General features: G+C 34.2%; 1 protein-coding gene across 1 annotated transcript; it reads right to left on the reverse strand.

Annotated features, from left to right (window-relative positions):
• Window positions 1-1,884: 1,884 nt before the first annotated feature.
• spint2 (serine peptidase inhibitor, Kunitz type, 2) lies at window positions 1,885-13,186 on the reverse strand. Its single transcript, XM_051861986.1, has 9 exons — window positions 12,600-13,186; window positions 11,341-11,511; window positions 7,639-7,707; window positions 6,043-6,090; window positions 5,752-5,907; window positions 5,589-5,666; window positions 5,292-5,462; window positions 4,972-5,019; window positions 1,885-2,804 (listed from the first exon to the last, which is right to left on the reverse strand). The coding sequence occupies exons 1-9, from the start codon at window positions 12,985-12,987 to the stop codon at window positions 2,626-2,628; spliced, it is 1,308 nt and encodes a 435-aa protein (XP_051717946.1). The 5' UTR covers window positions 12,988-13,186; the 3' UTR covers window positions 1,885-2,625.
• Window positions 13,187-14,044: the final 858 nt, after the last annotated feature.

Consider the following 14,044-nt stretch of genomic DNA (forward strand, 5'->3'; position numbering starts at 1 on the left):
AGTAAACTTGTAGTGCTCGACACAAAAACTTTGTAGTAAGTTTGCCATGTCTTTTTGTCATGTTCTCCTGCGTTCCCTTTTTGCCTGTTCTGTGTGAGCGGAGGGGGTGATTTTACATGACTGGGAAATGAGCTAATCGCTCGGTCTTTATGACCTAATTTCAGAGCTCTCAGCTTGCTGAGACAAAGACAGAAACTACATTCCAAATGTAGTTTCCAGTGTGTGAGAATTTCACTTACGAAAAATACAGTAAAAGATTATAAATGAGGCTCACTGTGCACGTACCCCATACAGCAATAACTCTGTTTTTGCCATTTTTAAACATTAAGGGTAATAGTTTAAAGATGGACTTTAAAAACATATATAGTTTCATTAGATACTAAGGGGTTTATTTTGTCCCACGAGTGCTCATGTCTGCCACTCCCTACAGTTTTCATTCAGAGTAGAAGATTAACTTATGAATCTAAAATACACTTTCATGAGTGGAGTGAGATCCATGTGATATTAATTAAAACAAGACCAAAATAATACAGCACTTACTTTGCGCTTCTTTGTATTCCTAAAGGCTTGCCAACATCAAATCCACCATCGCCCCCTAGTGGTTATTTATATGTGAATCTAAATGGCCACTAGGGGGCTATATGTTTTGTGTTTTGTTTGTTTTTTGTCTGTGGGGTTTTGTGTTTGTGTGCAAGGGCGGACTGGGGCAAAAAAGTGGCCCTGGACTTTCCGGCACAAAGCGGCCCATCATACGGTCTGCAACACACCTCACTATAAAACCCACCAATTTTTTTTTTTTTTTTTTACACCACTTACATAAAAAATATAAATGCTGTTTATACAGAAATATAAATGCTTTTTTTTATTATTAAAATGCTTATCATTAACATTAATGAATGACTGGCACACGTTATAATTTGTCTTTCCTGGTGCACATGGCAAATAGTGAATAATTAAAAAAAAAAAAATTAAAATCTCTTTCCATACAATATCACTAAAGTTCAATACCTACCATTAAATCAGTCCATATATAACAATGCTCTGGCATGGTCTTTAAGCTAGAATGTAGTGCAGAATGTGGACTGTTTTATGCCTTTCTAGTATTTGTCCTTTCAGGGGCTTGACAACTGTCATTTTATGGAATAGAGGTCCAGTTGCGTCAGGGCTGACGGAAGGATATAGACTACGTAAATTTACTATAGCCTAATCCATTCTTCATATATATTTACTTTGCAACGGGCTGTCCCACATTGTCCAGCGGCCCAACGGGAAAACTCCCGGTACTCCCGATGGCCAGTCCTCCCCTGTTTGTGTGTGTGTATTCTCTTTTGCTACAGTAATGTTTTTCAGGGTAAGTTTAATTTTTCAAATTCCTGATTCTGGTACAGATTTTAAAGCCTTACATTTATTGAACATTTACAGAAAACAGAAAAAAAACAAAAAAAAAAACAAAGATACAGCTCAAACACACAGGCTCTATAACAGAATGTTGTCATAAGAGGAACTTGCTGTTTATTTACACTGATTTTAAGAAGAATACCTTTTATTTAAAACATTAAAATAATAAAAAGCTTCTGCAACATTTTTACCAGTAAACAGTAAAACAATAAGGGAAAAAAAATAAACAATTCAGGAAACAGAAAAGGTAATATGCAAAAAAACCCAAAAAACATTGGGATATAACACATTCATATGACAACCTGGCCCTGACATTTATGAAAAATACCTCTGTCATGACCTTCCAGATATAATCTACTATTATTATCTAGTTAACTCTTGCCCTAATAAAAATTGTGTTTGTGTTTTTACCCAGAACCTATTAAAAAATGACAGTGGAATTTAGCTTGGAGTGTGGGTCAAGAAACTTGGAAAAAGAAACCAAACTGAATAAATGTACCTTTATTGTTGAAGATTTGAAAATAACAATGCTTTTTTAAACAAACAAACAAAAAAAAAGTTTAGGCTTGTATGAATTAAACAATTACAGCAGGTCACGGTTAAAGGGCATTCATTGGTAAGCAAGAGTCATCAAAAGAATTCCACAGAATCATTCTCACTAATGAAATCTAGAGACAAAAAATGTGCCATGAGTGTTATAAGCCAATAATAATAATAATAATAAAAATAATAAAAAAATCACCAATCAATTATTCTTATGTTTAAATGTATACACACATATACATGTAAGTGAAGGCAAAAAAGCTTATAGGAAACCACTTCATTATTAATCATATTCTTTGTCATTATGGTTGTGATAAATATATCCCTGAAAGCTTATTTACTATGTATGATAATAACCATAAAAAGTGACAATAAAGGCAACAGAAGTATTTAAACCAACTCCCCAAACGATAGTGCGACATCTCCCACTTTTACAACTAAAAATAGTGTAGAATACCTCATTTAAACAACCATGAAACAAACTTTATTCTTAAATGGTTCTTTATATGTGTGCAAAAATTTCCACTTGTTTGCATAATGCCTATATGTATGATATGCATTAGTTACTAATTTGGAACATCTTACAAAATGTACTCAAATTGGAACTTTAATGTAACTTAAATTCTTAGTAGTTTTAATTGATCTGAATGTTGGAGTGTCATGAGATGGATGAAGGCCTTAGCTTTAGTTTGAAACAACCTTAGGTAGCTTCTCATAAGACACCTGCTCCTCTGCAGGCAGCAACTCCTCCTTATCATCCAATATGATGGACCTCCTGTTGGAGTTTCTGCGCACTGCAATCAGGATCAAACCTACCAGAAGCAGGGCAGACATGATTGCCAGGGTGGCCACTAGGAAGAAGGCTAGGAAAAAAGAGACACAAGACATGTTAAATTTTGGGCACTAAGTGCAAATAGCAACAAAAAGTATTTGCACTAAGTGTAAATAGTTGTTAGATAGCACCTCAGTTTATTGTAGTATACTATAAAACAGTAAAAAATAATAACATATACAGTGTATCTGATTATATTTATTAAAGTCATAAATGGATGTTGCCTTATTGGGACCTTACTTGTCCCAATCCCTAAAGCCCCTACTCGTTAAACACTTTATTCCCACTATTAAATACCCGTTAGGCACTTTATTTCCACTTTTCAAATTTTTTCTTAAATTTTATTTTAAATAAATGCTACTCCGAGCTGATATGTGATGGGAAAGGGAAAAGAATGAGTTTGGTAAAAGGCAGATTTGAACTCGGGTGGGTCACGTCAAAAGCAAACGCCACCCGCCTTGCTCTCCACATCGCTGATCCTGTTATCAGCGGGATTTCTTTTTTAATCTTGTCTGGCTCAGACAATAGTGGGCGGAGTTAGTGAAACAGCCTCTGCCAACAAGGCAGGCAATTTGCACCTTGTGTAAATCTATAGACACTCCGTAGATTTTGCAGGTAAAATATGCAATATGGATCAATTAAAAAAAAAAAAAAAAAAAAACTAATAATAAACATTTACAGTATTATAATTTAATAATATGAATCTGTCCTGTACATACATTACACATTATATTTACAGTAAATATAAACATTTTAGGGTTGGTATGATTTTTTTGGTACTGATGCTGTGGCATTTGATCAAAAATAGTAATATTATGAAATATTGTTACAATTTAAAATAGCCGTTTTCCATTTTAATATATTTTAAATGTAATTTATTCCTGTGGTGGCAAATTTTCCTTCAGAAATCATTCTAATATTATGATGAAAAATTTTTCCTCAAGAAACATTTTTATTATCAGTTGTGCTGCTTCATATTTTTGTGGAAACCATGATACATATAATTTCAGAATTATTTGATGAATAGAAAGTTCAAAAGAACTGAAATCTGTGTATATAAGGGTCAATGACGTGACGGGTCATTTTTTTTGTCCTTAATAATAATAAAAAACAAAGATAGGATATCCAAAGTATGATATGATATCCAACTAGATCTCTTTTATTGAATCCAAAAGGTTTTAATTATATTTTCCTACATATAAAGGTATTTTAAAGATTTTGAAGGATCAAAAGTCATTCGGTTTAACCATCCAAAGGCCAATACAGCCATTTCATTTGTGATTAAAATATCTTAAAAGGTAATAAATGTATATATTTTTTATTCTGGCATGATTTTATAACATCATATATCAACATAGTGCAAAATGGTATTAAAATTATGTGTAGAAGTCGTTGCTTTGTTATGAGAAAGAATGTCCGGAAAAATGAATTTTATTGATGTCATTCGGAGTAACCAATATAAAGGGACCGTTTTGGATTAAGTCATGTGGTCAATATCATGTGACAGGATGTGACATCATTCAGACACCTGCAAAGGACCACATGGTTGTGAAGCAAAGTAACTAACTCTCTTTAAACTATTTGAAAAATTCATGTTTTCACTTGTTCATACGCATGTCCCGAAACATCAGGTCATTCGGTACAACCGCTATAAAACATGGAAAACGTTGTAATATTTTAAAAATTTGTACTAAATATAAAATGTTTGATTGTCCTTTTGCTAGCTAGCTAGCAAGCTAACTAGCTAGCTAGCTAGATATCAGCCTGTTAGCATTGTTTGAAAATATCATCATTCGGTATAAACAAAAGTGTCATTCGGTAAAACCGAAATTTTGGTTAAACCGAATTACTTTTTTGGTTAAACCAAATGACGTTTTTGATGACAAATTTTGTCCATCTTGTAAAAAATGACAAAAGCAGTGTTAATTGATTATAAAAACCACATAATCTCATTGTTACCACATAATAAAACTCTCCATCTCCATTAGGTTTTTTTTACACTTTAAATGACCCATAAATGATAATTAATTAACATATACATATACACACACATATATATATATATATATATATATATATATATATATATATATATATATATATAACATTTATATCATTAATTAATTTTAACTGACTATTATTATAATCAGTTAATTAAAATAATTTTAAGTAATTTCAGGTGTTCCACAATTCCTTACCTGGAGTCCAGCGGCTACGTTTGTGGTGTCCATGTTCATCAAAACGTCCTATATAAAAGAAGTACAACAACATAAGCCACCAGCAAAACAAAGGCACATACATACTTCAGCAGGGGTCTCCAAACTTGGTCCTGGAGGGCCACTGTCCTGCAGAGTTTAGCTCCAACCTTAATTAAACACACCTGAACCAGCTAATCAAGGTCTAATTAGGCATACTAGAAACTTCCAGGCAGGAGTGTTGAGGCAAGCAGGACAGTGGACCTCCAGGACCGAGTTTGGACACCCCTGTACTACATGAAGCAGAATTCCTGTACTCTTACCGTCTTTCCCATAGCAAGCTGACATGCACTCTTGCTCACTACCGTAGCGGTTTAGGTTTCCCTGGCAGCCTCCATAGATGAAGGGCTTACAAGACTGAGAGCTGGCCTCAAAGTAAAACATACGGAAGAGTGCACGGCATGGGCCGGACTCGAATGGCACGGCACAGGTTTCTGTATCGAGTTACAAGAGGAAGAATGTTTTATAAACATTCATTATTGCATTAATGGCAATAAGTTTGACATGGAGAAATTCAGGACAGCTGATTTAAAATCTGATACAACTTTTTGCCATTTTACCTTCAAAGCTGTGGATGCGGTTAGGTTTAGGGGTGGAGGGAACGACAGGTGCCTTCTGGTTGCTGGGAATGAGCCTCACTGGGATGAAAAGACAGTTATAATTTTATAGTGATTTATAGGGTTGACAGATGACCAGGAAATGAATAGTCACACACAATAGTACCTGTGCAGGTCGTCATGCATGTTTCCTCAGTTTCATAATTGTTCTGGTTGCCACCGCAGCCTCCATAGATGAATGGTCGACAGGTGCCGTTGTTGTAGTAATAGCGTCTAATGGAGGCTCTGCAGCGTCCGGTCTGTGCATCAGCCAGACACTTCTCTGATATGGCAAGACAGATGGTAAGAATACACTAGAACTTATGGTGTATAACTGTACTCTGCTCAAAGATGCAGACAACACAAAACCACTACAAACTCATTTACTTTAAATAGTAAACAAAAATGATAAAAATACCTTGGAATTCCTCTGAGGTCATCTCAGGAAGAGCCTTGGGTTCAAACTCTGAGGAGAAGGACACAGAATACTTAATTACAAAGTTTTATTTGTCATATGTATACCTGTTAAATTGATAATAAAATAAAAAATTAATATCTATGGTTTCCATTTTGAAGTGAATAAGTCTCAGTTTTAATTTGAAATGTAAATTATTAGTATTCAAGACTAGGGCTAGGTATTGACACAATTTTCACGATTCGATTCGATTTCTATTCATATGCTTGCAATTCAAATCAATTCGATATCGATTATTTTGGATGTAGTATCAGTTACAGTACATGGCAAATTTTCTAGAGGAAAAAAAATCTGTCAACTAATGCTGTAAACTACACATGGGAGTCAGTTGGTATGACATTACTATAATATTGTAGGTTAAAATGAACTTATTTATATACAAACACAAATTACACTCAATGATATTTTTTATAATAAATAAAGTTTAGAAGTACATAATCATATCATTTCTATTCCAATTTGTTTTTTTGAAATATAAACATTTAAATTGTGGCTGTCATAACTGATTTATTCAAACATGCATTAAATATTGAATAACATTAAAAATTATAATTAATACGTAACGGTGCATATATTTATCAGAATGCTTTCTAGAGTTAATTTTTCTAGCTGACAAACAAGTTTATATGGTTTTTCTGAATATGTTTTTCTGAGGTTAATGTGACGTTACGTGACATTGTTTACAAGCTGTTTTATTGACGTCTTTCTGAGGTTGAAACACTGATGAGCTATTACACGAGACATGATACGGATTTCGGTAAGTTGTACTGTATCTTTTAACATACCTTTAGATGTTTATTCATGTTTATTTCGTGTTGTAACTGGTATTACAGCGGAGGAGAGGATGTTCACATGCGCTCCATGCTGCCGCTTCTCTTTAGCGATCTGTCACGTCACATTAAACAGCACCAAAACGGTATTTATTTTTTGAATCTCATAATAAGATGGACGTCATTTGAAATCTGAGACTTTGTTTCATATCAAAAGTAACAAAGCACAAAGATTATTGCGATTTATTGGATGGGAGGCACGCTACATATTCTGTTCCTTCATCAACTGAAAACAGACTAGACTAATCGATTCTTGGGATTTAAGAATCGATATCGGTTCGTAAAAATGAGAATCGATTAAAATCGAGAAATCAAGTATTTTTTACCCTGCCCTATTCAAGACTAATTTGTGTGCTAATTAACAACAGTTTGTAGTAAATGCATATGTAAATAGCTGATGGGACCCACAACAAACAAACATATAGTAATAAAATGTGCGATAGCAAAAACGTTGGTTTTGTTTTATGAATGATTTCTGGGTCCTGGACATCCCAGACCCTCTTTTAATTCATTACAAAAGGACAAATTAATGTGTTTTTAATATTTATTATTAGTTGAGCACAGTTGTTGAGAACTCTGATATAATTTGAGCTAACTATTTACTATTACAATATGATCAGTGTTTCTCAATTATTGTTAAAAATAAACACTCATATCTCTGAGAGCTGGTCTCATTGGGGCATCTAGATTATGATATGGATTTGATTACCATTGTTGTTCTCAGGTATGGACATCCTGCTGCGTTGAGAGACAGAATGGGAGTCTGTAAGCACAGCACCTGAAGAGAGCAGAAAGACACTTTAAATTACTATACCGCGTCTATATATAAGAGACGTTCAAAGGTTTAGGGCCAGTAAGATTTTGTAATGTTCTTATGCTCACAAAGACTGAATTTAAATACAGCAACAACAGCAATATTGTGAAATTTTATTACGATTTAAAATAATTTGAACATCTTTTAAAATGTAAATTATTCCTGTGACAGCAAAGCTGAATTTTCAGCATCATTACTCCAGTCTTGAGTGTCACATAATCCTTCAGAAATCATTCTAATAAGTGGATTTGCTGCTCAAGATACATTTCTTATTATTACTGATGTTGAAAACAGTTGTGCTGCTTAATATTTTTGTGGAAACAGTAATCAATTTATTTCAGGATACTTTGATGTATAGAAGGCTGAAATGTTTTGTAAGAATGTAAATGTCTTCACGGTCACTTTCTACCAATTAAATGCAATTTTGCTGTTTAAAAGTAGTATTTTCTTTATTAAAAAAATGCACTGACCCCAAATGTTTGAATGGTAGTGTAATTCAGTAACAAAGTACCAAAAAACTTTTATATGGGGAAAATTCATAGTAAGGATTGTTCTATATATATATATATATATATATATATATATATATATATATATATATATATATATATATATATATATATATATATATATTTTAAAAAAAAATTAGTTGCACAATTTGCAACACACCCTCGCACAAACACAGGCCCACACACACACAATAACGTTGCATAACACAAAACAGCCCAGAGTGTTGTAAATAAAATTCTTCGAATGATTTCCTGATGACAATAATAGGATTATTAGAAGCAGATGGCATCTTTTTCCATTTAAACGTCATCTCAACTCATAAATCTGGTAATTCCACGGATCACAAAAGGTCACTCGGATACAGCAGGGACAAAGCACAAAGATCCCATAAAAAACATTAAAAAGCATTTCCTTTCCTCTTTCCTACCCCCATTCTTAGTGAATACGTGAAGATAGATCACTCATTCAAATGCGATACCTGTAAAAGAGGGAAGAGGTAAAAGAAAAAAACAACTAACGTGTCTATCATGTCCTTGAGGACAGGTAATCCATCTGCATAGAGGTCATCAAACCGGTTATTCAACAACCCAGAGTAAAATGAAACCAGAATGTCTCATTTGTTAAGAGATTCAGCATAAACCCACTCAAACTCACTGAAGTAGTTCTGTGCCTCACCAAACTGACTTTGGTTTTTGATTTCAGCCTATAAAATTAAGGTAAGTTAAACACTTTGCTTTGAGAATTTGCTGAGAATAACTTTATAATACAGGCCCCATGTCAAGTTACCTGGCTGAACTCTACTACAAACTCTAAGTGCAAATCAACTCAACACCATTCAAATATAGCAGGACATAAATCAGCTAAGCACATAGCCAACCACAAACTACAATGTGGGTACTGGATTTGTGCCCACTCTCATTGGAGAAAGGCTGTAATAAAACTTGTATGGTTTTCCAAAGCTCATATTTTGGTCTCCTTGTCGAAACCTCTGTTTTCATCACTACAGACATGTCAAATCATAGACTGATATGCTCTAAAAACTGTTCCAAGTGAATTTTACGTTGATTATAATGGGATACATAAAAAACTGGGCCTCACATACCAGTATGTCAAGATTTAAACTAAAAAAACTCAATAAAACTGAATGTTTTTTTCTTTCAATACACTAAATATTATCTTTATTTCCTCTGGATGCTCAATGTAAGCCAAATGCAAACATTATCTTGATGCAAATGGTACCTGTCCTCAAATCCAGAATGTGTTTATTCATTTGCATTTATTTAGCCGCATTTCTTGCATACTACACCCTAACTTGACTGCTGATACACTGTGGGTAGCTTAAATATTAGTGATTCAAAATGTTCCACTCCATTTATAACAGCTCCAGTGGTTAAAGTAAAGATTAAACAACTACATGGATCCTTTGAATCATAGTGTAACAGGCCTCAGCTGTGTGCGTCAACAAATTTAATACAATTACTCAACATAAAACCACACATCAAAACAACATTCCTTTTGTCCATCATAAAAGCCTCTGTTTTGTCACTGAACTTTACTGGACTAATGACACATGTACAGACATCTCAGCTTTAATGCCCAAACAATGATGAATACCATGTCAAGGGTATGACGCAAAAGCTTATCTCTAAAGCAGGAAGTCAAAAACAGGAGATAGCAAGTAAATTAATTAATGTTTTGGCACTTCACAGATTTATTTTTTTTTACACTGCTGTTCAAATGTTTTGTTTTGTTTTAAAGAAATTAATAGTTTTATTCAGGAAGGATGCATTAAATTGATAAAAAGTGACAGTTTTAAAAAAAAAATGTACCATGGTTTCCACAAAAATATGAAGCAGCTGTTTTCAACATAACCAGAAATGTTTCCTATTACTATCATAATATTAGAATGATTTCTGAAGGATCATGTGACACTGAAGACTGGAGTAATGGCTAATTTGCCATCACATGAATAAATTTTAAAATATATTCAAATAGAAAACAGTTATTTAAGTAAGCAATAAGGTATGAGAGGCTGTGCTGTATCGTAAATAAGTCACGGCTAAAGGGGTTGCAGGCACTCCGCTTCATGCCTAACAACGCCCTTCAGCCGTGACTTATTCACGATACAGCACTAGTCTCGAGTACCTTATTGCTTTTATAAAACGGTTACCACACAATACAAATATTAAAGCCAAAAATATGCATCAATGCAACTTTCATGAAGTAAACTTTCCCTAAAAGCCTTCCTTCCGCCGGAAAAAAATAGTCCCTGACCGTGAACAGCAACAGAAGTTACATTATTACGCCATTAGATGGCGGCAAAGACTGTCTTTATGAGTGTGTCAGTCAGTAGCAAAGACTTTTATATTGAAAAGACTGAATTGTTGTGAACACCGAACAAGACGCAACTGACAAATGCTTTGACTAGCGCTGTCAGTCATGGGAAAACTCCTTAACTGTTAAAAGGACAGGATAATACATCGGACATTTAAACAGATGTTTTTTTTATGAACATAGGACTGACCTGAAGGAAAATACTAAATCTGAATGCAGGTAATAAACTCGCTCAATCGATCTCTTTCTCACAATACTCTTCTACATAATACAGTAAGCTTCAATGAACAATATCAATTGAGAACAAACAGTTTACGTTGCTAAGAGTGGTTGCTAAGGGTGTTGTGTGGTGATACACAGAACCGTTGGGTGAGCGGTCATAGCCATGTTTTATCGTGAATAAAACACTACTATTGACCAATCAGAATCAAGGACAGGAACTAACCGTTTTATAAATTGTTATAATCACAATATTACTGTTTTTCCTCTATTTTTGATCAAATAAATGCAGCCTTGGTGAGCTTTTTTAACAAACATTAAATAAACAGAAACAGTACTGTATGTGAGGCTATAAAAAAAGATTATAACAGAGGGGAGAGAGTTTCACAAGGTCAGTGTCTCAAAGTAAATCCATCACAATTGCATTTGGGATCATAAATCTAGTTACATTATAGGGACTATGAACCTTTTACATTAGAAAGGTTTGCATAAAACTGAAAAGTTAACACTTATAAAATATTGGCTGATATTTACCTGTCACCCCACTACAGGATGCCTCACATTCCTCCGTGGTATTAAAGTTATTATCATTGCCCCCACAGCCGCCAAAGATAAACGGCTTGCAGGTCTGATTGGTGACATCATAATAGAATCGTGGGAAAGCAGCGCGGCAGTTTCCCACCACCCTTGGGAGACGGCAGTAATCTAATAAGACAGAGGAAAAGGAATAGTCTCAAAATAGTGCACATGTATTGACTGTCCTAGGTGTAGGAAATACACTTCTCAGATAATAATGTTGCAATATGCATTTGGCCATGATATTACTGCAGACCTCTTTGTCACTTGTTGTAACATATACTGTGATAACAAAATGAATATGTCACTCAGGTATGGCAGTATGTAACTTTAACTTCCCTTCCGCAATTAAAGACTTTTGTTTACAGTACTGGGTTGTAAAACCTGAAGTACAGGTTGGTCGGGTGTGGGTCAACAGACAACAATGCTGCACCAGTACCTGGAAAAAAGGGAAGGGTTTCTAGCATTTTCTTTGTTTTTCTTAGGGTTAGGTTTATTTAAACTTTAGCCAAATTATGAGCACAATCACAGATGAATATGACCATTTTCTCTATAGACATAATATTACATATCCTCATGTATATTACATGAAATGCTAAAACTTCCTTTTTATTGTACATTACATAAGGTAACATAGCCTAGCCAAACAAGTTACTAGCTACATGAACTAATAATATAATAACTACACACTAAATTGGCATAAGAAGTTGGGCATGATCTTTTATTGTTAAGTCTTTTAAAAAGCAGTGAAATTTTAGTTTTAAAATAATAATATTATTTAAAAAACGTTTCGGTGTGGTGTAACCAACATGGAGTAAGCCATTGTGTCATGTGACAAAATAACCATAAAACAAATCATACAATACTTTTAAAACATTTTACATATTTTGAGCTTTTTATGAAAATACACTTTTTTTTCAGGTCAAATTGCTAAAAAAAATAACTTTGAAAAGTTTTGCTACATTAACGTGTATTCATTACTCTGTTATTGAAAATATATATTTTTACAAAACATTATGATACCAATTTAACCAGTATTCTTAAATTTAATTTACATGCAATTACAATTTACATATGGTCATTTTTCACAGTTTACGCCAAATAACTTAGTTAACATATTCATTTATTATTAATTGCTGAAATAAGTAGGTCTACAGTAATTATGACATTTAACGTTAACTTCGGTTTTTAAGACTATTTTTATATTTTAATTTTACCTGTGTTTACAGAGCGAGCCTCGTTTTGGGTTTCTTGATCAGCGGTATCCAGGATCTTGCGGTACACCTTGAATTGTGTACTCCGGGTCAAAACACACACGTCTTTGCCGTCTTTCAAACAGTTGACCAGGCGGCATTCTGGCTTGCCGTCGTCCGCTGGAGTCCCAATCAGAGCTATCTGGCAGTCTTCAAACTCACAACAAGCTTTCTGGCACTGCTCTTCGTCCGAAACCTCCGACAGGTAAGCCACGTAAGCCGCGCCGTCATTAAATGAGCTAATATTTAGACCCTGCTCGACGTCCGTTTCTGGGTCCCATTTACACGCGTTGAGAACCGACAGACAACAGAGAAAACCGACGATGGAGGCAATGAAACGCACCTGAGCCATTCTTCACTTCCTGTCTACCTGTCCCAGCTGTTTTCGGTTATGACTACGACTCGAATAAAGTTAAACGAGCTCTATAATTACCACACCTATTAAACCGAACTCGATTCTTTATCTCTGTATCGCTTGTGTGTATGGACGCAGCAGGTGTCCGTCTTCTCTCCAGGGAAATAATGCAACCAACAACTTCCTCTTAAGTGACGTCACTGTTTGTCTATCACAGGATCCTCACACCGCACCACAGAAGTCACAGAACTGAAACTCAAATCGTTTCCTCAAATTAATGTGTTCTGGATGCTGGATATATGCACTCAACTTCAGGATACAATTAGTACATGCATATTCTTCATAACGCTGTCAATTAACTTTACTTTTTAATACTTTAGATTGTGTGTGCGTGTGTGTGGTTCAGGTTCTGCATCTGCATTGCAACTATATAGTAGCCTTTTTGTTTGTAAGGATAATAAGTTGCTAAATGTTTATTTTTTGAAATAGACCAACTGGTGGCACACCACTATTAAAAAGAAGCCAAAGAAAAAGATAAGGAATTAATTAAACCGGATGAATGGGTTAATAAAAATTCAAGATAATCCGGTTGAGCAGTTGTAAACAAGTGGTAATAAAAATGAGAAGATTTAAATGAGAGGGTTAGATGTTTAAGCTTTATTAAAAGTTTAAGCTTTATTAGCTTTCACATGATGTAGAACTCCATGACTCAAGTGATTTTTGCAAAAAGGGGAAGGCTTTTTCCACGATACGACCAACCAATAGTTACCACAATGATACAGTGTAATAAGATGCAAATAATGTCTTAATGAGACTATAAAGATGCAGAGGTTTGTGTAGAGAATATCATTAGGTCACTATAAAAACATTGGACGACAGTGAAAAATAGCAACCATGAAATAAAATAACTCTAGCAAAAGCCAACAATACAGGGTCAAAATTATAAATTTTTCTTTTATGCCAAACATCATTAGGATATTAAGTAAAGATCATGTTCCATGAAGATATTTTGTAAATTTTCCTACCTTAAATATATAAAAAAATGTATTTTTGT

The sequence above is a fragment of the Ctenopharyngodon idella genome, chromosome 15, assembly GCF_019924925.1.
Source record: "Ctenopharyngodon idella isolate HZGC_01 chromosome 15, HZGC01, whole genome shotgun sequence".
Taxonomy (NCBI): Eukaryota; Metazoa; Chordata; class Actinopteri; order Cypriniformes; family Xenocyprididae; genus Ctenopharyngodon; species Ctenopharyngodon idella.